Source organism: Hippocampus bargibanti, linkage group LG09 (assembly GCF_051943395.1).
Source record: "Hippocampus bargibanti isolate YZ-2025 linkage group LG09, ASM5194339v1, whole genome shotgun sequence".
NCBI classification, from domain to species: Eukaryota; Metazoa; Chordata; class Actinopteri; order Syngnathiformes; family Syngnathidae; genus Hippocampus; species Hippocampus bargibanti.
In genome coordinates this window covers 9,331,899-9,357,196 of record NC_142742.1, presented here as the reverse complement: position 1 = coordinate 9,357,196, position 25,298 = coordinate 9,331,899, and the positions used below count along the sequence as shown (strand labels likewise).

The 25,298-nt window shown below is 42.2% G+C and overlaps 2 protein-coding genes across 3 annotated transcripts; both read right to left on the bottom strand.

Moving 5' to 3' along the window:
* Window positions 1-1,003: 1,003 nt before the first annotated feature.
* Window positions 1,004-9,686, bottom strand: cldn23l (claudin 23-like). Of its 2 annotated transcripts, XM_089004748.1 has the most exons (3): window positions 9,504-9,686; window positions 4,092-4,141; window positions 1,004-2,505 (listed from the first exon to the last, which is right to left on the bottom strand). In XM_089004748.1, exon 3 carries the CDS (start codon window positions 2,452-2,454, stop codon window positions 1,711-1,713), a length of 744 nt encoding a protein of 247 aa, XP_088860874.1. In that variant the 5' UTR covers window positions 2,455-2,505; window positions 4,092-4,141; window positions 9,504-9,686; the 3' UTR covers window positions 1,004-1,710. The 2 variants fall into 2 exon arrangements, with proteins under 2 accessions (XP_088860874.1, XP_088860873.1); XM_089004747.1 differs by lacking the exon at window positions 4,092-4,141.
* A 2,162-nt stretch (window positions 9,687-11,848) lies between these two features.
* grhl3 (grainyhead-like transcription factor 3) lies at window positions 11,849-24,110 on the bottom strand. Its single transcript, XM_089004870.1, has 15 exons — window positions 23,997-24,110; window positions 22,763-22,937; window positions 22,632-22,696; window positions 21,971-22,238; window positions 21,646-21,885; window positions 20,431-20,542; window positions 20,248-20,342; window positions 19,623-19,781; window positions 19,087-19,162; window positions 18,585-18,706; window positions 17,914-17,939; window positions 15,377-15,462; window positions 15,215-15,300; window positions 15,042-15,106; window positions 11,849-12,770 (listed from the first exon to the last, which is right to left on the bottom strand). The coding sequence occupies exons 1-15, from the start codon at window positions 24,011-24,013 to the stop codon at window positions 12,653-12,655; spliced, it is 1,710 nt and encodes a 569-aa protein (XP_088860996.1). The 5' UTR covers window positions 24,014-24,110; the 3' UTR covers window positions 11,849-12,652.
* Window positions 24,111-25,298: the final 1,188 nt, after the last annotated feature.

Genomic DNA, 25,298 nt, shown 5'->3' with positions numbered 1-25,298 from the left:
AGCCGCACATTTGAATTTCTTGATTTTTTTTGCTTATTCAAGGATTTTTTTGGGGGGAAACAGCTTACGATTTTGCTGTTCCTACTCTGGCGCCAACTAGTGGCATTTTGGTACAGGGAACTATGTCAAACTGTGGAGAGGCGCTTTATTCAGTGGAACTTTTTCTAGAATGAAGGTCTTTTCCGCCATGTTGAGGCATCTGGATTATTAGAAAGCCTTTTGTGTGGCCGTTGGTTTCGAGTGGATTTTTCTCAGGGCTTTGTCCCGATCTTACCTTTAAATACCGTATTTTCCGGTATATAAGGTGAATCAAAAGGCCTTAATTTTCTTCAAAAGATGACCCTGCGCGTTATACGCAGGTGCGCCTTATATGTGGAGTAATATTGAGGCACAAAAGGTCTCGCATCGACTGTCATCAGTCTCTAGTTCCCCCTGTAGAAGACTTCTACAGGGTTCAGTCAACCCAGAAGTAACTCAAATAGATAGAAAGCTATCCAGCTAGTCAGTAGATGTATGTATGTATGTATGTATGAATGTATGTATTAGCTAGCTAACCAGCCTATTAGCTAGCTAGCTAGCCTATGTATTAGCTAGCTAGCCAGCTAGCTAATACATAGCTAGCCACGCCAGCGTTCACTCAACCTGGAAGTAACTCAAACAGATAGAAAGCTAGCCTGCTAGCTAATAGAAACCTAGTCAGCTAGCTAATAGAAAGCTAGCCAGCTAGCTAATAGCTAGCTAGGTACCTAATAGATAGCTAGCTAGCCAGCTAAATAGTTATATAGCTAATAGATAGATGGCTAGCCAGCCAGTTAGATAGCAAATAGATAGCTATCTAGGTAGCTCGCTAGAGAGCCAGCTAAATGCAGCACAGTGTCTTCCATCTATCTGGGCCGCAATGACATTTTACGATTATTGATGTGCTCTTATAATGTGGTCTGCCCTATATTTGGAAAACTTTTATGCACAACGTTATATATGTATAATATAATATATAAATATAATGTATACAACTTTTATATATTTATAATACAATGTATACATATATAAAAGTTTTCCAAACATAACGCACACCACATTATAAGGCGCTACAGTCGAGGCTGGGGTTACACACCACTTCTTTTCTTTTCTACAGGGTTCAGTCAACCCGGAAGTAACTCAAATAGATAAAAAGCTATCCAGCTAGCGCATAGATAGCTATCTAATACATAGCTAATACATAGCTAACCACGCCAGCGTTCACTCAACCTGGAAGTAACTCAAACAGATAGTAAGCTAGCCTGCTAGCTAATAGATAGTAAGCTAGCCTGCTAGCTAATAGATAGATAGCTAGTCAGCTAAATAGCGATATAGATAGCTAACTAGGTAGCTACCTAGATAGCCTGCTAAACGCAGCACAAAGTGTCTTCCATCTATCTGGGCAGCCATGACATTTTACGATTATTGATGCGCTCTTATAATGTGGTGTGCCTTATATTTGGAAACCTTTTTTCATACATTAGGGGTGCGCCTTATACTCCGATGCGACTTATACACTGGAAAATACGGTATTTTGTATTTTGCGAAATCAACGCCTTTTCAAGTGGGTAACTTTGAAATTCTTAAATTGAGCGTTCTCCTCGAAAACAATAAATTCGATTCACCCATTTGAGAACTCCTTCCCAGGATCACAGATGGATTACGGATGAGTTTGAAAGTCAAAGTCCCATTCTAGCAGCTGACTTCATATATGTCAGAGTCGGGCTTGTTGCGAAACTCGGAGCACGGTCGACCAGCGGGGCAGGCTGCCAAATCCGGGCAGGTTCTGCATCGCGGTCTCTTGAAGCTAAAAACGAGCGCACCCCCTCCCAATATCTGTAGGCACGAACCCAACCACGCGAAGTAGAGGGAGCCGGCCGGACCCAAGCTGAGCTGAGGGAACCTGGTGTTGTTCACGTCCTGTTTGGTGTCGTCCGTCCCCAGTTTGCGCAAGTTGTGAGTGTAGATCACCAGCGCGGTCATGCTGAGTAGCCCGGCCACCACCACCAAGAGCCCGCCGGTGGCAGCCACTCCCCTTAGCGGGAGATCCGTCCAACAGCGTACCCCGATGCAGGCCAGGAGGATCCCGGTGCCGCACAGGAACAATGACGTCAGAACCAAGCCTTGCGCCAGGCGAACCCGGCGGTCACGCTGGTAAGGACCCATCACCGGCCAGCACTGTTTCAACTCTGAGTGCTCCAACTGCAGACAACTCTCCCATAGCCCATCGGAGCGGGTCAGTAGAATGCCATCCGGCATCCCCGGGCGAAGACCAGGACTTTTCACCACCGTCCGGAGGAGAATGGAGCCGGGCCTGGCCAAGTCCAGACGCGTGTGGCCTTCTCTCCACTGAGGGGTGATGGCAGCGGTGAAAAGCAGGACCAGACCCAAGGGGGCGAAAACGATCCCCATCACCATGGACGCTGGAATCTGCATTCCCTCGATTGCTCGAATGGTGCAGATTCCGTTTTCAGAGGCCGATCTAGCCTATGGAGAGAGCCGATATGGTGCAATGCTGAAAAAAAATGTCATCGCGGACACTTTACACCAGTGGTGGACCATCAAGGCCTGCAAAGCCTTCTCTGCTGGCCTAAAAATATCAAAATCACAGACTGATGTGAATTATATTTTGTCCATTGATTCTTATTAAATAATTCCAAATTGTCTTTCAGCTTCCTTTCATTACTTTTCCCCTGATGCACTGCTTCCAGATGTGTGTTTTCGTATTTAAGCATTTAACCAATCACATTTCAGCCATCATTTGTTACCAGGGTTAGAAATCTACCTGGACGCCTTCATAATCAGTTCTGCAGGCCCTTTCGCATCAAATATGTCGATCAAACTGTTGCTCTAACCAATCAGATTTCGAGTAGGCAACCCAAAAGGGGTACCAACGTGTTCTTGAAGATGCTGGTCAATGTCGCAGTTTTCGCTAACTATGATCGGCTACTAACTAGCCGATCATAGTTTGCGAAAACTCCTCTGATCATGATTGGATCGTCACTAGTCAATCATAGTTTGCGAAAACTGCTCTGATTACAAGCCGCGAGTGACAAGAGCATACTGGCCTGAGCTAGTATCAGGAGTGAGCTGCATAAGCAAATACAGTAAAGTCTCGTTATATCGATATCAGATATATCGATAGTCCCGGTTATATCGATACTATTTCTATGCACGCACGGAGAAAATTACATGCAAACAGGGTCGGATATATCGATAGTCCCGGTTATATCGATATTTTTTCGGACTCCATTGAATATCGATCTTACGAGACTTTACTGTATATTGTGTTGAGTTAATAGCAGTTTTGTCAACCCACAATGACTGGAGGAGGAGAAAAAAATAATTTGTTTGGACTTGTCATAATAATAATTTGTTTTGTTTGGACTTGTCGTAAATTTCACCACACTTTTTTTCAGTCTGGATTGACTCAGACATAGCACTACTGAAGGCCTAGCCATGCTTTACACCATTTTTGTAAACCATTCGCAGCAGGGTACTTCCAGTGTCCTCACATTTATACATCCTTGGTATCCTGCTCCGTTTTTGTTTTTGTTTTCAGTGCCAGCTTGAGTGGAAGGTGTGCCTCTTGAGTAGTGCACCTGTTTCTGATAAGTAGTCAAGCCAATGCCATGTCGTTATGGACTGCCAAACCGCCTTGCTAGCATTCGCTCAAGCGAAAATGTCGCGTGACTATTATTCAGAGAATAGAGTTCAGAGAATAAAGGGTTGGCTGTTCTGATACACACTCTACATCATCCTACATTGGAAACAATGAAGGTGAGGCCATTTGTTTGCTAATTTATCAAGTAATGATGACTCGATCATGTGCCCTGAGTGACTAAGACGTTTGCTTTTTTTAGTAATGTAAAACAGTGGCATATGTCATAGAGTCACAGCCAGACGGGATTTTAGATAACTAATAAAGATGGGGTGGGATACAAAAATGGAGTGAGCCTTGAGATGAGCCCTGGTGTACACCCATCACAAAACTGAAGTCCGTGATGAAAGAACTAAGGAATCTCTGACTTGTCCAATTCTATCCATTCCATGAAGTGACATTGACTCGTTACCTCAGGTCGATGCCACTCTCCTTGTACGGCTGACCGCTTTTTGCGCCACTCTGAGAAAGGGGGAAAGCACAACGGAAAAAAAAGAGATTCAGGTGCTGAACGCGGCGCACGCGGGTTAGCTCGCAACCTGTTGCTAGGAAACAATCATCTTGTAGCTTAACATGGAGCTTTTTGTTCATCATAAAAAGTTTATTAGGATTATTTCTATACACTGTGGGCCTGTGATGCATTCGAGGGGGCTCTGTTGATGAACAGGCGGTGCGTTTCAGTGTTGCGTTTGTCCTGTTTGCCACTGTACAGACGCTCTCCAACTTCCGAACGAGATACGTTCCGAATAGTCGTTCGTAAGGTGAATTTGTTCGTAAGTTGATTCAGTGCTATATTTTGTATGGAATGTATGCTTAAGGCTTATATAAGTATGTTTAAGGTTTATATAAGTATGTTTAAGGCTTGTATAAGTAACCTGTATTGGTTTGTACTGAAAAATAAACATTTATTAAAATATATGCTGTATAAAGATATGTACATGTTCAACTGGAGAGAATGCTACATGTTGCTCCAAAAATATTCGTATGTGCCGTTGTTCATAACTTGAATGTTCGTAAGTAGGGGAGCGTCTGTAGTGTAAGCGCAAGTCATTGATTAGAGGGTAAACAGTGCAGAGGTCGTGAGTTCAAGACCCTGTGGCGTTTGCATGTTCTGCGTAGGTTTTCTCCGGGTCCTCAGGTTTCCTCCGACATTACAAAAACATGTATGGCAGGCTGATTGAACACTCCAAATTGTCCTAAGGTGTGAGTGTAGATGGTTGTTTGTCTCTCTGTGCCCGGCGAATGGCTGGCAACCGATTCAGGGTGTCCCCCGCCTAGTGCCCGAAGACGGCTGGGAAAGGCTCCAGCCCAACCCGCGACCCTAATGAGGAATAAGCAGTCTGGAAAATGGATGGATGGATAAATCAGTGTCATGTGTGGTTGTGGATGAAAAGGTTGTCTTCAGCCGTCATCTGGTGTTGGACGTTTCGTTGTACAACAGATTTCTTCGAGAGCGAATGTGGCAATCAGGGCAAGTCATGAGAACATAATTTGACAGGACAAAAGAATAAATCAGATTAGCTTCAGGGAATAGTCCTCCGCTCACCCCAACCTTAGGGCAGGGAACTTTCAAAGCAGGGGTTGGCACCGCCACCTCTGTCCATTAGGGGTTTATATATAGGGACAGAGCTACCAGCACAATTTTAGTTCGCTGACGAAGCTTTTCGGATGAGGAGAGAAACCTCCGACACCTTCAACAAAATACAGATGACGGCTGAAGAAACCTTTTCATCGATGGACCACTCCTGTATGTCCGAGAGCTTACACAGACATAGTGTGTGGTTGTGCGTGACATCTTGAGTATCGCACTTGATTTGGGGCCTTCAATGGTGTCCATCTATTTTGGAGCTGGTTAACAGAAGAAGTAAGCCATCGGGAAGTAAAAAAAAAAACATTAGAAAAGGAGCTATCGATGTTAAGATGAGAAAATGTTAACGTTCCGTCCTTTCTCCGTAAAATTGATGCTCCAAAACGACCTTGATGATGCTCTCATCCCCTTGGGTAATAATAATGTGGGCCTAGCGTCTGAATCAGCGATTCTGACCGCGGGACGGAAACGAAAAAACGAAAAGAAAAAAAAGCACAGCGAGATAATGCGGAGACATGATGTAACTCATCAACATTAGCCACTGAAGGCTTCTCATTGTTCATTTTCATTCTTGCATTTCACACAATAGCAATAAAACAAAAATAGCAACAAAAAGTAACATGGCGGGATGGCAGGGACAAGTTGTCATTGACTGACAGGACAAATGATAATGAATAAGATGATCGGAATACTAAACAAGTTCAATTGAGCTGCCTCAACATTGGAAACACGGAACATGGGGAGACTCTGAGAACACTTTTGGTTGTGCCAAGTCAGGATCGGTTGACAGCTTCGCCCCTCCCCTCACATGATTCTTGCAAGTTTATAGGAACAACCGTAAAGTTCTTTGAATGGCGGACAAGGGTGTTTCCAGTGCCAAGTGCATATGTAGACACAATTTCACAGCCCCGATTTTGTTTAGCGGAAAGGTCGGTGCTGTTGGACAGTCTGCGGCTTGGAATTGAAGTGGATTTACATGGGACAGGAGATGTGACACAGTCAAGAGACAGAAGATATGAGACAATGTCTTTTTGTCAATGGATGCTACGACTTTGTCTTTGGTATCAACATTTAGCTTGTAGCAGACGTGCACATTCCACCATGACGTCCCTGATCCACTGGTGAAAAGGACGCTTTGATCCTCTCCTCTTTCATCTAGAATTACAGAAAGTGCTGAAGATTGAACAACTGTGTCTTTGTGTTGTCCTCCATTTATTTTATTTTTTGTAATTTTGACTCCAAGATGATGTCGCGCATACATACAAGTTTCATAAATCATAAATCGTGATGCGTGTTAAAATAAACTGAGTGTTACAAAATTGTAAATTAGAAGTAAATAAAATACAAAAAAATCTTTCATTGTTTATTTGTACATTCAAATAGTAGAAACATGTATTTTTATTTTTTATATTTTCTTTTTTTGTTTCACCTTAGAAATGAACCATCTGTATTGTTGCTTTATGAAGTGAATAATGTGAGTAGTGTGGTTAAAATCACCACTCTGCTGACCAAATCGTGAGACTTAACTTGGATAGCTGTGAGAAAGGCTGCCTTTCAAGCAGCTCCTGTATTTTCTTTTTCTACTTCTTTCTTTCCTTTCCTCTTCCGTTTATAACTTTATCTGCTGTGAAATGTCAAATTATCCACTGCAAGACTAATAAAGGCTAATCCAATCCAACCCAACGCTGCAAAGATAGAAGGGCTGGATCATTATGGACTTCAAGGGGGAAGAGAACTGACTAGGGTTCTTTTTAAACCAATGGCGAGCATATGGAGCCAGGCTCCTAGGAGTCTTGATGTCTGAGGACCCAGGCTGGGCAGATAACATCACAGAGTGCTCTGGAAGAAGAAAAAAAGACAAAAAGCTGCAGGCTTTGTCGCACTTGTCCGTTGAGAGCCATGTGACTTTCTGTCTCTCAATCTGGCAAAAGACCTGTACTGAGGTTGCCAGAATGAGACTTTGGAGTATTGTGAAAGCTGCACCAAGTATCGTTGTACTCAGCATGGCTCAGAGCACATGCTGGTTTTTAGCTATTTGAGCGTCAGCCATCTCATAGGCTGTACAGATGCCTAAAAACAACCACCAATACACCGAGAAAACCCATGAGAACCTGAAATCCCGTCTGATATTCCCAAGAGGGGCGTGCGTGCATGCGTAAGTAATTACAAATGTTCGTTTGTGTGATGACACGATTGGACGCTGACAGCGGGGGAATTAAATGTCATGCATACACATGCGTCACCTCTTCGCGGCGTTGATGAATGGGCTGTTGTTCTTTACAGGCGTGACGCCACATTATCTGTCAATCCATCCACCCACCCATTCATCCATCCATTTATCTATCTAGCGATCTATTCATCCACATTCAAAAAAAATGAAACAAAGACCTCATTAAAGGACAACCGACGTCTCTGGACAAGTTGTATCCATAATTTGTAAAATGGCTTCAAATGACTTCTACTGAGCCTATTTAAAAAAGATTCCACCGCATATAGCTATATTTTACGTTTTAAGACTCGCGCTGAATATTCAGGAAGTCTTGTTTTTGAGTTGGTGACGAGTCCGTACGTGACGTCACTAAAGGAATGCCCCTAACCGAAAAAAAGACACATTGTAGCAGTCCTTCCATCACATCAATGTATTTTGCTGTATTTTTTGGTCAGAAAACCTTGTGTTGCACCCAAAAGCCGCCAGAAGAGGTTGTCCAAGCTCCATATAAGGAATTTATCAGCCTGTGGAAACGTAGGTGGCCACAGGAGGTCGCCATTTCGTGCCTCTTTTCTGGTGATCGTTTCTCCCCAATGTTGCCTCAAAATGGCATGGAATAAATTCTTTAATCGATTGCAAACATGTATGCTTTCCTCTTCAGAACTATTTGAATCATATTCATAACTGGATGTGTAACAAGAAAGCATATTCTCCGAATCTGAAGCCATTGTTTTGATTCTCAAGCAATGCAAGATGTCTTGGCGTGACGTCAAAAACTGTGGGCGGGACTTTCTGAAAATGCCCAATTCGCAGCTCAATTTTTTGCAGATTTTGGACACTTTAAGTCATTTTTATTGGTGTTTTGCATTTGAATAAAAATATCATACTGCGTGTTTTGGGTATTTTATATGCTATAAATCGTTTTTCTTTGTTAAGAACCGAAAAAAGTGATGTCGGTTGTCCTTTAACTCATTCACTGCCATAAATGTGCAAAAACTGTGTCCACTCCAGTGCCAGGGTTTTTGTCATTGTCACTTGAATTCCAGGACCCACACAATATTGAGTATTAGGACTACATAAACATTAAATGCAGCATAAGAAACCTTAGATTCTCTTCTTTAGTTAATGCCAAAGTTATATGGGTCTGGGGTTATCTGAGCTTGAAATGGGGGTGCCTGTACAAAAGGTAAATGCTGCCCCCTCAAGGAAGGGAAAAACATCACCACAGGTCTGACCAGCGCTTTCTCGGCAACCGCAAGAAAAAAACACTAATCTGGAAGATTCCTAAATTATATAGGTCTAGAGTTATATGAGCTTGAAATGAGGGTGGCTTTCCGAAACACAATGCAATACATATATATTGATTTATATAGTGCTTTAACAACAGCTGAAGCTGGAACAAAGTGCTAACATGGAAAAAAGGGAAATGCTTCCCCCTTTTGGAAGGGAAAGAAACATTGCCAGAGGCCATGGCCAGTGCTTTATCGGTACCCAAGTATGAAAAAAACCTGAACAAACTACGTCATATTTTCAATTCCCGAATAGATTTGTGAATGGCAGTGAATGAGTTTTTAATAACAAAAAAATATCAACAAATGAACAATAACACACACAAAAAAATGGTGACGAAATCATAAAAATACCAAAATAAAATGTAAATGCGATGGGAGCAACACAAACTGACAAAATGATTGTGAATACGGCTGTTGGAACATCATTTGGACACACACACACACACACACACACACACACACACACACACACACACACACACACACACACACACACACACACACATACACACGCGTGAGCGTGGTACACCCAAAAACAAGAACAAAAATGGAAGATGGTGTCAACTGAACATTGCAACACCAAAGAAGCATGTGGTGAATGAAATTAAAACACTGTAGGCTATTTTTCACCCAATCACACGTACTCTTATTTTACACGTGCAGAGAATGTGATCACACACCCACACATACCAAAACACACACATTGACACACGCGCATATCCGAGAGTCACTTGCCATTCAGAAGGCTTTCCGAGTATTTGACTGCAGATCAGTCGCTCCGAGGAGCAAACACCGGGCGCTAATGGTCGAAGCATCTCGCCATCATTTATCCCCGCCTGCCTCCTCGTTCTGTCTCAGAGCTTGTGTTTGCGTCTGTTCTTACGTCCTTCCTTTTTCCGCAAGCCTCCCGCCCGTCTGCTTCTCTGTCTCACCTTCTGCTCAGTGTGAGAGAGAGAGAGCGTATGTGTCTGTGTGTGTGTTCTGTCTGCCTCTGCCAGTGTAACCGAATAGGGGAAGAGGAGTGGGCCATTTTCACTCCCCGTGCCCACGACAGTGGCGGGAAACAGCCCAAGTGAGCTAATGACTTTGTATCTGTGTAAGCTCTCAGTTGTACAGGAGTGGTCCATCGATGAAAAGGTTTCTTCAGCCGTCATCTGTACTTCTTTGAAGGTGTCAGACATTTCGCTTATTATCCAAGAGGCTTCGTCAGCGAACCAAAGTCTTTTGCAGTTAGTTTGGGCCCTATATATATATATATATATATATATATATATATATATATATATATATATATATATATATATATATATATATATATATATATATATATATATATATATATATATATACAGTAAAGTCTTGTTATATCGATATTCAAGGGAGTCCGAAAAAATATCAATATAACCGGGACTATCGATATATCCGACCCTGTTTGCATGTAATTTTCTCCGTGTGTGCATAGACATAGTATCGATATAACCGGGACTATCGATATATCCGATATCGATATAACGAGACTTTACTGTATATATATATATATATATATATATTTACCTACTGTCCAGACGTGGCGGTGCCAGACTCTGCTATGATTGGTCCTTGCTCTCATGTTGAGGGGAGCGGAGGACTACTCCCTGCGGCTTCACTGATTCCTTCTATTGTCCTGACTGATTACTTCTATTGTCCTGCCTGAGTATGAGGTTTGGCTACGACTGGCCCGATCGCACCATTTGCTCTGGTATCACCTCATCAGCATAACTATGCCTATGTTGCCTAAGAAGTCTGTTGTACGAACGATCCAAATTGAACCTCACCCCACCATGGCGATTTAGTGAAGGATTTTGCTGTTTTAAGAAAATAGCTTCTTTTACTTATTTATCATTTTATCTATGGTTTTATTGTTGTGTGCTTTGTTTTTATTGCAAAGTGTCCTTGGGTGTTTTGAAAGGCGCTTGAAATTAAATGTATTACTATTATTATTATTATTATTATTATTATTACTCCCCTCTCAAACCATTTATTTTCTTTCGCTAAGATTTTAACCTCATTGTCGTCAAATATGTGGTTGCCAGCTTTTAGGTGCATTTGTACTGCCGATTGAGGCCCACTTATTTGACTTTGTCAAAAAAAAAAAAATCCCCAATAGCTGGGGATGACGAGACATAAAAAAAAGAATTATTTTGAGGAGTCTGCCATCTGCTGGTGATTGGTGCTCTTACAACTTAAAACTGCAGTTAGGTGAACCCCTGTATATTCATAGTTCAGCACCTACGGATTGGCATATTTTGCAATGTTTGTTTTGTTTTTCAGGATATGTTTTTATATTTCAAATAATGAAGTCCAAAATGGTGCCCGAGTAGGCAGAGTGCCGATGCGTATGTGGAACTGTTGCAGCTTGGAATTAAAGCGGATCTCCGTGGGAAATGAGATGTGATACAATCTCTTTTTGTCCATGGATGCTACAGCTTCGTGTTTGCTTTCAACATTTAGCTTGTAGCAGACGTGCACATTTCACAATGATGATCCACTAGTGAAAAGGATGCTTTGATCCTCTCCCCTTTCATCTACAACTGCTTCATACAACAAAGAGGGTGCAGAAAGCGCTTACGGTTGATTGACTGTCTGTGTCTTTATGTTGTGTCACATGATTGTGTTTGTTGTTGTTTTGACTTCAAGATGGCACCGCTAAAGGGACTGCCTTTCCAGCAGCTCCTGTATTTTCTTTTTCTACTTCTTTCTTTCCTTTCTTCTCAATTTCATCACTTTGCTGCTGTGAGTTTTACATTTTTTCACAACGAGACTAATAAAGGCTAATCCAATCCAATCCTAAAACTAAAACAAATGACATATGTCTGTTGTTCAGACATATGTACAAAAGTATATTACATAGTATGTATTTTTTACATTTACTGTACTTTAAATCAAACAATTGAATCAGTACTACATTGATCAGGTTCTATTTTACATAAACAGAGTATCTACATGTCACCTTAAGTACAGGAGGTTCCAATGTATTGCCCAACGTTAACAGTTTGAAATGGCTGATAAAAAAACAGAACAAAACAACAGAAAGAGACACATGTCATAAACTTGTTTATTTTCGTACAAAACAATTGGCAAAATATGACTAATGCAATCATTTGCCTTTTACTTACATGATGAAATATTACAGGGATACATGTTTGCTTTGAAATGATAACATACGAGAAAGCACAAAAATAGCGCACACACACACACACACACACACACACACACACACGCACACACACACACGCACGCACACACACACACACACACACACACACACACACACACACACACACACACACACACACACACACACACACACGTTCATAGACACAATCATGACATGCATACTACAGTCTCCACCAAACAAACAAGAAATGTCCACAGTTTTGGGGCTAAATGATGACCAATACTAACTCTGCGTGTGGTTTGACGGAGGGAAATGTGTGACGTTTGCTTGTGAATTCATTCGTGGTGAATCTGCCGGGAAACCTTTTGAGGAAGTGGCAGTTAAGAAACGCTATTCTTAAAAAAAAGAACGATGATGGCTACCTGCAAATGCTAAATTGCCAAAGCGTCCTGCAAATCATGCGATGGAGCGCCGCGATCGTCTGAAATACATTGAATTGTAAAAATGGTACTTTATAAAACACTGTCATCATCAAACATTTACAAACAAATATGTACAAGGGGGTGGGAGGGCTATGGCGTTATTTACAAAATTGGAGATATTTACGGCTGAAATTTAAAGGTCAGCACAGGTATCTCATTGTTTTGGTCAGTCCGCAGCTGCCTGGCTTGTTTTGTTCTTCTCGCGGATGGCGTAGTGCTCTAGGGATATCGCTGTGATGATGTCATCATACTTCAATGAGAGTGACCTGAAACTGACCACTGACCACTTCTGATATCTCGATGAGGAAAGCGGACTGGTTGGTATAGTGTTCGATGATGATGTCATCCATGTTAACGTAAATTCTGTGGGAGAGAGGGAAAAGAGTTTATGGGAGGTTGCACAAAAAGTCAAGCATGAGGTGTGCAGAAATGGAATTGAAAGGAATTGGAGGATAGAAAGGCACTTTTTGGCTTTCAATAATTACACCAAATGAGAAAATACTTCCGGTCCCCAACCACCAGGATGCGGACCACGAACCAGTCAGGGACTCATTTGATACCAGGCCGCACGGAAATAACACATAAATTCAATCACTTCCGTTTTAATCATTGCGAATGAGTTTTATTTTGAAGATACTACCGGATTCTCTGTTACTTCCGTCTACGTATTTCACTTGACGCAGGTGAATGAGTGCTTCTGGGTCACGTGATAGGTTACCGCTAAAAGCAAACCAAGGTAGCAAAACGATTAAAAACAAACATCCTTGGAAAGTTTCTTTGGGAAGAGGAAAAGGGCCAGCGATGATACAGAAAAGGAACCTTCTACTTTTAAGAAAAAGAAGGCTACATTTAACAGACAGTATCAGGAGTCTGACTTCAAATACGGATTCGGGAGATTCCGGAGCACCAAGCCCACTCTGCACGTGCGGCCATAGTGAGTCGTTTATTTATGCACTTTGAATTGACCAAGTATCTTATTTTGAAGGCATGTTATGGGTTACCGTGGCAACCAGAGAGCGTGACGACCAAATAGGACATTCCTCCTGTCATAATTCGTTTTTATTATTATGTTTAGAAAACGCCAGTTTCCACGCAGGCCGTGTCTTATTATTTGTTTGTATTTATCCGACACACCTTACATTAGACGGCCTTGGGGCAAAAAAATGTTGGAGACGAAACCTTAAAAAAAAATCCCGTTTCATTCTATTCATGTTTTTGAAGATGGACAAACTATAAAAAGTCCAGTTACTTTCTAATGTGTGTTTACTGTAAGGCAAACACGCCTTGAAATTCGGTTGCCTACAATTGAACTTGATTTAGAAAGCAACTTAGCTTCTTCTTTGTACTAAATTCATCCTGTCTACTTGATATCTAATTTAAAGCAGATTCTTTACTTACAGACAGTGTATTGTAGGTGTTCAAATACCTGACATGTTTCAGCGTATACTTCCGCCTTCCTTTATAAATTTATTTGGAAGTATAAGCCGAAACATGTCAGGTATTTGAACACCTACAATACACTGTCTGTAAGTAAAGAATCTGCTTTAAATTAGCTTCTTCTTGCTTGTGAAAAAGCAAGAAATTGAATACTGTACATGATTGTGAAAACCAAGAATTTGTATAAAAGGCAACTGAATTCCTTTCAGTTTCAGTCTTCCACAACCCGAAAGAAGTCAAATTGTAGGTTTAAGGGGAGGAAACACAACTTCTTGGTGTTCAACAACATACTGGCTGTCCAGTCCAGTTTTTTCTCTCTTTTTCAACATTTACATTTCATTCCTTCCAATATTAAGTTTGATTTAAAAAAAAGTGACTCCACTTCCCAACAGCCCACGACATTGTCCAATCCATTTCTAGTCCATTATTTTGATTCTTTTAACTCCAGTTTGTGGTTGGCTAAAGGCGCGGTCAATACAGATTAGGCAATCTTTTGTCTGACGTCAATAACCTATAATTGTGCTGGTTTGGCTCCTAGTTTGTAAAAAAAAAAAAAAAAACGATACTGTATGCCTATCTCTAACATCGGCGTCTTATACATAAATCAAGGTAGTTTGAATCTTTTTCCTCCCAACAACGCCTTGGCTCAACCGTCAGCAGCCCTTCAAAGACTATAATGAGCGAATTAGCGACACGCTCACGCGCTGCGCCTGCAGGCTGGAAGCCGATTGAAGATGAGGAGGGAGGGGAATTGCCGAGGGAATGTAACTCAACCTGTTGGCTTGGCTTCGGGGCCCCTGCGTTGACGAGCGGCAGGGAAATCAGAGGGAGACTGTCTGTCTTTACTCCAATTCGAACTGTACGGAATTACAAAGTCCTTGACGAGACCAATGTTCTTTTAAGCTGCGTGTGTGACAGGTACTTTTGTCAAATCGAATTATAGCAGCGGAAAACCATCCGGTTCGCGAGATAATGGAAATACAACAAATCGGCCTGACTCATCTTCAGGACTTTTGTAATATTTATATCCCTTCCTTCGTCTTATTTTTTTTTCCTTAAAGGGGGAGCTTCAATTAACACATTCCTTAAGGCTGAGACAAACCGAGCAAGCAACCAATCCGGTCTGTCAACTTGAGATTCCGCAAAGGAACTCATCATGGAGTCCCATGAGTCAAAAAAAAAAAAAAAGCCGCTCACCCTCGTTTGCATTTCTTGTAAATTTTCCCAATGGTGTCTTCTTGCATGCCATATTTATCTGAAATCTGATGATAGAAGAAGCGAAGATGAATTTGCAACAGTGTCTTTTGAAAGGCAAGCCAACATTTGTATTTTTTTGTTTTTATATTTGTATCCCATCAAGTTGTACTTACAGCTTCTCGTAAGCCCGACACCGTTGGTGTGCTAAGCATGAGCGCGTCAAAAACCTCCTCGGCAGCTCTCCTCACGTACAGCAGAACTGTTGGGAAGGAAAAAAAAGTGTTTAGCCCCTCTAAATGGCTCCACGACCATCAAATAACAGTTGCTTTTCTGACCTCTTTGAGAATCGTCTCTCCGTGCTTGCTTGCCAGGCGGAGAGTTGCTTTGCTCTCTGTCCGAGTATAATCGCTTCAGAGAGGTTCTGAACGCACAAAGACAAACATGTTTCACCAGGGGTTCCCATATTGGGCTGCGCGAGCAAATAACCGCGAGATACAGACGCTCCCCAACTTACGAACGAGATACGTTCTGAATGGTCGTTCGTAAGGTGAATTTGTTTGTAAGTTGATTCAGTGCTATAGTTATAAATATTTATATATAAAGGCTTATATAAGTATGTTTAAGGTTTATATAAATATGCTTTGAGGACAACCGACGCCTTCGGACAAGTTGTGTCCATAATTTGTAAAATCACTTGACTTCTACTGAGCGTATTTTACAAGGATTCCACTGCATATAGCTATATTTTACGTTTTAAGACTTGCGCTGAATATTCAGGAAGTCTTGTTTTTGAGTTGGTGATGATTCCTGATGTGACGTCACGTCATGCCCCTGACCAAGAAAGCGACACACAATGCATTTTGGGTACTTTGTTTGGTCTGAAAACTTCGTGTCGATCCGTGTTGGCAAAATTAGAAGGAAAAAACATAAATAACACAATGGTGAATCATTGTGTGTTTCTTTAAAACTACTATTTGATACTAGTTGACACAAATTCTCAGTAGACAAATCAGCCCATTTCCAACGGAGCTTGGGCGCCATCTTGTGCATTTTCAGGGACGCTACGTTGGAGTTCTGACGGCTCGAATTGATACGGAAGGTCTTCTTGAATCGATTGCAAACATTTATGCTTTCCTCGTCAGAACTATTTGAGTCATATTCATAACTGGATGAGTAACAAGAACGCATCATTTCCGAATCTGAAGCCATTGTTTTGATTCTCGAGCAAGGCGACACGTCCTGGCATGATGTCACGAACAAGGGGGCGGGACTTTCAGGAGCTGAAACTTTCTGAGGTCATTTTGAAGTAGTTTTGGGACACTTTAAGTCATTTTTATTGGTGTTTTGCATTTGAGTAAAAATATCAGCCTGCGTGGTTTGGGTATTTTAGATGCTATCAAACGTTTTTCTGATGTCAGTTAGGAAACAAAAAAATGGTGTCCTTCAATAAAATATACAAATGCTCCCCAACTTACGAACATTTGAGTTACGAATAACGGTACATACGAACATTTTTGCGGGTACAGTGTATCGAAAAATGTTTGGACAGAGATGCTGTAAGTTATATTTTGTAATGCGCGCCTTTTTCCAGCTGAGCTTGCTTGCGATTGACCAATCAGCGCCGAGCTACACTAAAGTGAAGCCAATGAGTTCAGGCCCAGATCCACCGAGCTCGCTTATGGATGCGTAGAGTATGTGGGTGGTAAGGAAATCCCTCTTCCCGGTAGACACTCCAGGAACAAGGCGACGCATAACAAAAAGTAATGGTGGCACGCAATTCAGTAATTACGTGCCAGTAATGGCTTACTGAAAACCCAAGGATACTGTATATGTCGTCGTACTACAGTAGGTGTGAATTTATTTTACGACTGTTAGAGCATCTGTGTTTTATACTTACCCGTTCAGTGTTTGACTTAAACATACATCCCATACAAAATATATCACTGAAGAAACTTACGAACAAATTCACCTTGCGTATCTCATATAGAGCGTCTATATGCTCTATAAAGATATGTACATGTATAACTGGTAAGAATACTACATATGTTACTACAAAAATGTTCGTATGTATCGTTGTTCGTAAGTAGGGGACTGAAAGGATTGATGGGTGATTAAACGAGATGTCTTTATTGGATGGGGGGCGGGGGGGTGCCTCTGCAACATCTCAAAATGTTGGGAATGGCTGTTCTGGGGCGATACATTTCTGATGTAAAGAGGCTTTGGGAGGCGGCCCGGTAGTCGAGTGGTGAGCATGCTGGCTTCACAGTGCAGAGGGCGTGAGTTCAAGACCCGGTCCGGCCTCCCTGTGTGGTGTTTGCACGTTCTCCCCAGGCCCTTGTGGGTTCTCTCCGGGTCCTCCGGTTTCCTCCCACATTTCAAAAACAAGCATGGCAGGCTGATTAAAGACTCCAAATTGTCCCTAGGTGTGAGTGCGGATGGTTGTTTGTCTTTGTGTGCCCTCCGATTGGCTGCCAACCGGTTCTGGGTGTCCCCTGCCTAGTGCCTGAAGACGGCTGGGATAGGCTCCAGCACCTCTCGTGACCCTAATGAGGATTAAGCGGTCTGAACAATGGTTGGATGGAAGAGACTTTGAGGCTCTGCGCCACATTTGTAGGAAATACTGAAGCGCAGTCCTATTAAATTGCTATAAAAGGCCTTTGGTATCACTAATGCAGGCTAATCCTGGAATGGCTTTGAGGGGGTGTGTCGACTCCGACATAGCATTGAATTGGAGCGTCACCGGAAATGATTCCAAATGAGTTGTGTAGCAACACTGCGGAAATAATGCATGGGAGCTGTGAATCTTGATACATTTCTGACTGTACATTGCAACATTTAAGGAAGAGTTTTTGTTTTTTTTCTCCACGCTTACCTTTCATTCTCTTCCATGGGTGTGGTCTGCAAAAGTCGGACACAAAGATCTGATCAGACAGCTGATAGAAAAATCATTGCTTCATGCCCGCCTCATGCTTTTGTAATCTGGTCATGAAGGAATGTTATCACGCTAAGACGAGGTTTCCCATAACGTTCACGCTCAAGGAAAAAACACAAACCAGACAGTGCTTAGCGATTTGGCTCAAAACGCCACGACTGCCGCATGAGTGTGAGTGGAAAGCCTCTGAGGTTTTGTAATTCACACGCCGATTAGATTATAAAATGCATAAACTACAGTGTGGGAACGCCGGCTTGTCTGAACAGCTCTGTTTTGCGTGAGGGTGGCACATGGGTCTTTGCGAGGTGCTAATGCGCCAGGTGTGGATGGCCCCCCGTCGGTTCTGCAGCGGCATGCGTTTGGTTTCGACTCCATTTAGCGCACCTCATTTTCACCAGCCCCTCCCTTTTCCCAAACCACTTTTCCCACCGCATACTTTCCCACACATTTTTCGTCTCCCGTGCTTGAGCTGATGCCTTTAGGGATGAGCGACGGGTCGGGAAGATTACTCACTCACTATAAGCACTCACTCACTCACTCACTCACTCAAGTAGAGGCACCTTGATTCATTCATTAAAAAAGTAATAATAATAGTAAGGAGGGAGACCTACTATGCGCTGTAAGCTGGATAGATGTGTTTCTGGGATAAAGAGGACTGGCACGTTGATGTGGTCATCTACAGTCTGGAAGAAGGTACAGTCGCTGCCCACAGAGCTGCTCACTAAAGATTTGGCTGGAGAAAAAAATACAATGACCCAATACGTACAATAAATAAATAAATAAAATAAATAGATATATATATATATATATATATATATATATATATATATATATATATATATATATATATATATATATATATATATATATATATATATATATATATATATATATATATATATATATCATTCATTTGGAACCCCCATGGAACAAAGGTAAGGTAGGTATTACCTATTTTTTTTAATATACACATGAGTGCACAGAGTAAAAACACATGCGCGCGCGCGTGCGCGCGCGCACACACACACACACACACACACACACACACACACACACACACACACACACACACACTCAGGTCGTTTTTTTTAATTAACCTTTTGTAACACTCACCATTGCCGTCATTGTTCGTCTTGCCCCTCCTCTTGGTTCTCTTTCTCTCCTCGTCACGCATCTTCCTCTCAGCCCCCTGAGCATGCAACAAAACATTGAAGTGAAATTGAAATGGCAATAATGTGTTCCAGAAATTTTGGATGAAGAAAATAGCATTGTGCGCAAATATAATGACATAAAATAACACGAAAATCCAAAATGAAAATCCAGTAAATAAACACGTGTCATTACTATCTGTGTTGCAGTATTTGGTGTTGGATGTGTGTCTTGAAAGGGACCATATATAGTAGAAGGGTATTATTGTGCCTTCTTTAATCCATTTATGTAGATATGAATATATTTTTTGCTTTACTCAAGTTGCATAGTATCTTCGAGCTGCTTGTATCTCAAATTTTTGCTCATAACACAAAGCAAAAAATAAAAAATAAAAACATTTCAAGTTGCGGCTCGTAATGTGAAAACCCTCACAAGTATCGTAAGTCAAAGTCTGCCTATATTTTTATTTTTCTCGACAGAGAATCAAAGCGACAACAAACCTTATCGCAGAAAATCTTGACTTGGCAGGCGGCTCTGTGTATGAGCTGATTGCTCCCCGAGCTGAAGTCATACGTGTCGATCTGCAAGTTGAGAGGAAGGCCTTTCACACCCTTCTGCGACGAAAAGTCTGTGCTTAGCGAGTTGATGCCAATAAACACCTGCAAAAAGACAAAAAGACAACGTTTGTGTTTAGCATTTCTCTTCTTGCTTTTTGTGATGTTTTGATGGGTTTAAGAATCTTTTTGGTTGGTCAGTTGATGTCAATGTTTTATCATGTCACTTCCACGGAAGGAGTCGACCACGTTGACTCACAAATGTCGGCTGATGTCAAACGCTACATTTTTTGGTAGCCTTCTATGCTAGTTCTACGGCTTGGGAATGGCGTCTTGTCTTCCTGATTCGCTCTACCTGCAGCAGGTTTTTCACCCGCAACCCCACCCCAAGCGCCTTTGGGCCATAGGGAAATGAGAATTGGCCTTTTGCGGTGGTGACAGAGCCTCGGGCCAAAACGCATTTCTTGGATTCTTACCCTCCCTCCTCAGCCACTCCTCCTGTCTTTCTTTTTTTTTCCCTCTAAATCGTTCACCTGTCCACATTGTCTTTAATATGTGTCTTTTTTCTTACCTTGGCTTCTTCATGAGGGTTCCAAATGAACGAAAGGGCATTGAAGGCGACTTCCTCGATGTTGCTTATGCCAGTGAACACTTCTTTGTAGTCCGCTATGAAACGGTATCAAAGAATTAACGGCGAGGCTTCAGTGGAACGATGATTTGTTGTTTGTGTGTTTGTTTTTGAGAGTCGACCTACCAATGTCAATGACCCTCTGCTTGACAGTCGGCTGGCGTGCGTGCCAGTGGTTCCAAAATCGAAGCTGCATCTCGGGCGTCTTGTCATTCTCGAACACAGCCATTACTACCGTCTGCCGTCGGAGGAAAAGGAGACACGTCAGAGGAGAATTTAGTGTCTCGCGGATGGAAAATCATTCGTCACTCCCAATCCTTCTTTTCAGCCACCATTGTCATTACTTATTTACCGTGACCAGATTGCGTGTGTGTGTGTGTGTGTGTGTGTGTGTGTGTGTATATATATATATATATATATATATATATATATATATATATATATATATATATATATATATATATATAGTAAAGTCTCGTTATATCGATATTCAAGGGAGTCCGAAAAAATATCGATATAACCGGGACTATCGATATATCTGATATCGATATAACGAGACTTTACTATATATATATATATATATATATATATATATATATATATATATATATATATATATATATATATATATATATATATATATATATATATATATATATATATATTCACCACGTACAAGCTTGTCAAAGAAAAAATCGTCACCTTTAGTTTAAAAAAAGAAAACCACACCTTCCGTTGGTCCTCATCCTTTGTGTGTGTGTGTGTGTTGTTTTTGCACACACGTCACCTTAGATATATGTCGTGGTATTAACAATAAATGTCACGCTATGTCCTAGCCGAGTGTGAGCAGGGAATTAGTCACCCAGGAGCCACTTCATTGGCAGGGACACTTATTTGGGACGATTGCCACTTTGGAACAATTTTCTATCATTTATGCCAGGGGTGTCAAAGTCATTTTTTGCCGCGGGCCACATTGTAGTTATGGTTTCCTCTCGAGGGCTGTTATGAATTTGGGGAACCCATTAGAATGTTTAAATGCCTTCAAATATTACATATAGAGCACACAGCAAATTAATGAATAACTCGTTTTCAAATCTGAAGTCAAGAATAATGACTTTTATTGTGGTCGACATCCAAAAATATGAAATTTTGGCTCAGATTTTAGCAATCATCATGGAATTTAACAAATTTGATTTGCTTTCGCGGGCCGAAAAAAAATGATGTGGCGGGCCGGATTTGGCCCGCGGGCCTTGACTTTGACACCTGTGATTTATGCAAACCGAAATTCAAAAGAAAAAAATGGTCAACTCAACATTAAACAAATTGTGTTTGGTTTCTTACCTTGACTTTGGTAGCAGTCATCCAGGCGCTGCTGTCCACTCCCTGCAGAGTGATAGGGTAGAATTGCCCCTTATTTAGGTAGACCATGGGTAACTCGCAGGATTTACAAGGTGAGGCCGAGGGAGCCCCCAAGGAGAACTGGAACTCGCTCCTGTAAGTCTCAGGCGGGGAGCCAGAGTAGGAGCCGGAGTAGACAGGACTGGAGTGGTCCTCTGGGAAGGGATCGTTGTAGGTCAAAGTCTAAGACCCAAAGAAACATGTTAAAAGACTGCAAATTCTGAATAAAAACCAACAAAAAAATGCTTCAGAAGATGACGAGATGTACCTCGGTGCTGGCGTCGGGAAACGCGTTGCTTTCCGGCCACTTCTGAAGCAGGGAATCGAAAATATTATTGAGGTCCTGCTTATCGCTGTTTTCCGTCACGCTGGTCAGAGTGGCATAGGTGTCAGCATTGGGCGGCAGGGTGACGGGCAGTGAGGGGTTCTGCTTGGCTCCTAAGACCTCCAGGGAATAGCTGGCGGGAACGCTCTCGGAAAGGATCTTCATGACATTGACCGACGTCTCCAATGAGACCAGATCATTGCCGGGAGTCCTGAATGGGGCGAAGAGAAAGGAAGACTCATTTGTTGTATCAAGACCGCAAGTAGGCTGAAATCTAGCGCTTCAATCTGTCTTCGTATCTCTGAGCACACAGAAGCTACCGCAAAGATTTGTGAGTCAGGGTGGGGTATTATTTGTATCTTAATCCAGCTCTTGTTTGAGTTTCTCTATGGGGTGTTTAACATGCTGAATGAGGGGGGGGCACCAGAAACACCAGGGAAAGGGGCTCAATGTAGGGACACAAAGATGGGACGCGCTATTGTCTCCCCCAAGTGTTGTGCAACTCCTAAAGCGAGTCAGAGTTGATGATGGATTTGATTCAGGGCCGCGTTTGACTTGGGGATTATCTCTCTCCCCACTTGACCCAAAAGTGTTGGGACTTTACCTCTCTGTTGGTTTGAAGATGCTACTGTTTCGGCTGCAGGCAGGAACTTTCTGCTCTTTCTGGTTCTGGAGGATATCGATGATCAAATGTGAAATATGAATGGGCTAAAATAAATTTTGCTTGAGTTTTACCTTGCATTGTTCATAAAGCATGGTAATGGCCGCCAGGTCGTCTCCCGGGTGGAGACGTGGTTTGGCCAGGTTCTCCTCAGGCATTGGACTTTCCATGTACGACCAGGGGTCCATGTAGTTTGCGTTGTAGCGGTGATAGTTGAAGTTCTCGCTCTGAAAGACCACTCCCAGAGTCCTGCGAATAGCAAGCCTTGCGTTTAATTACACAGGGTTGTGACAGTGTGAGGAAAGACGGCGCTAACACAGCCTCGAGGGGCAGTCCGCCGTCTCACCCCCGAGCTGCGAAAGGTTTCGATTGCAAAATCACAGAGCTGGATAAGATCCCACAACACGAGTCCTTCGAAAGGTGCGGGACCACCCACTGACAACTCGTTGTCCAAATCCCGCTGACAAAACATCCACGCATGTTGTACTTTGTGGTTTCCAGTGAAAACAAAACAAAAGTGCATTCTCCAATCCTACGCAAACATTCTATATTTGGCCAACTCTTTTAAAAAGATGCTTGTGGTTTTCACCCACAACTGAAGGGAATACCGGGATTTAGAGGATTGGATTTGTTTGGAGAGCCCGAAGCGCGACGTCAGCTAAATATCCTGGTGCCCGACAACTAAATGAAAGCCCCCCTCTCATCCTCCCCTTGAAAGTTTATCTTGGATAAACAGTTCATCAAGTGTGTCGATGGCAGCAAAAGACCACAGGTGATTCCTGCTTTGAAGGACTCGGACTACCGTGTATACGTTTGTACAGATCCCTGCAGAGGTTTGCCATCTTACCATCTGGGTCACTTGCACTCAGGTGCACCTGTTCCAGACTCACAAAGCTCAAAACCACCGTGAACCCAATGCAAACACCTCAACAGGACGGGAGCTGGTGGTTGTGTGAACGGGGTGGGCGCTTCTAGGGTTTCCCCATTATGTAATTCAATGCATTACATGCGGTCATTTCCCAGCATCTCCATCCAACACCTCGAGAGGAGATTTCCATTTCCCGATTTTCTTTTGTGCGACTTGGCCTCTAGGTTAGTGCGACCCAACCATCCCATAATATCCATATCAGTTTTCCCAGAAAAAAAAACACCCCTCTTTTAAGTCAAACATCTTTCACATGAGGGTCTCGTTGCAGATATCCGAAGATGGGGGTGCATGATGGGCGGAAGGAATTCAAAAGATATCATGTAACTTTCTCTGAACCATAACGGATCAAAGCTCCATAAAATACAGAGGCGGGAACTTACTCAGTCTCTTTGGTCATGTCTCCAGTCCAGGTGAGCTGGAATAGATTCCTTTTTGAAAGTTCTTTGCGATTGACTGTGGACGACTGAGTCTGAGTGACACGCCGACGAGTTGAGTGTTTTGATTCCCTGACGCGGCCCACATTTGATTTATACAAGCGGCAGCCTTCCCCTGCTCCCCTCCTATTGGCTGATGTGCCTGAAACAGGTGTCTGAAAAGACAGGTGGAAGATCATTAACCCCCTCCAAGCCGTAGAAAGAGAGAGAGATAGAGAGAAACCACCTTTGCATGTGCAGATGAGCGTGCCACACTTTGCAGGACAATACGGTGGAACGACTCCTCTGAATGTCATTAAATTTACCACATAAAAGAGTGAGATTGGTGTGCGTGTGTGTGTGTGTGTGGGGGGGGGGGGGATCTCAGAGTTGTGGGGCGCCTGCGACGCTTTAAAGTGTTAATTAATTTTCGGTTTCATACACTTGGTTTTGGCTGCATAGCGTTTGAAAGTACCATGGGGATCGAAAAAATGGTGTGTTGATTTTTTTTATTTCATTAAGGGGTTGCATGAAACAAACGCACCTGAATAAAAATATTTCTTTTTAAAAAAGTTGTACAAAGTCTACAAAGGAAATTTGTCTGGATCCAGGTGATTTCATTGTGAGCCAACCATTTGATGAAATGAAATCAAATTCAACACACGATTTTTTTCATTCTGTGTGCCTGCTCCCATTTAAAATAAGATTAAATGCAATCAGTTAATTTTGACCACAGCCATATCCAGGATTATAAGGGGGGCACACTTACGCAATGACATTTTGTTCATAAAAAAAAGGTTGTACTTGCTCCGTCTCAAAAATAAATACTGTATTTTCCGGTGTATAAGGCGCATCAGAGTATAAGGCGCCCCCCCAGTGAATGGTGTATTTTCAAACGTTTTTCCATTTACTGTATAAGGCGCACCTTCAATGAATGAAAAAGGTTTTCCAAATATAATATATAAATATATAAACGTTTCACAAATATAAGGCACACCACATTATAAGACGCTACAGTAAAGGCTGGGGTTACACACTACTTCTTCTACAGGGGGAAATGGAGTCGGCGGCTGCTGACAGTAGTTGCGAGACCTACTGTGGCTCAATATTACTTCACATATACGGCGCAGGGTCATCTTTTGAAAAAAAATTAAAGCTTTTGGTTGCGCCTTATACACTGGAAAATACGGTACTGATCAGTGACAGTTTTTTTTTATTTTGCAACAAAATGCATTCAATAAATACTTGACAGCATTTCAAGGATTCTTT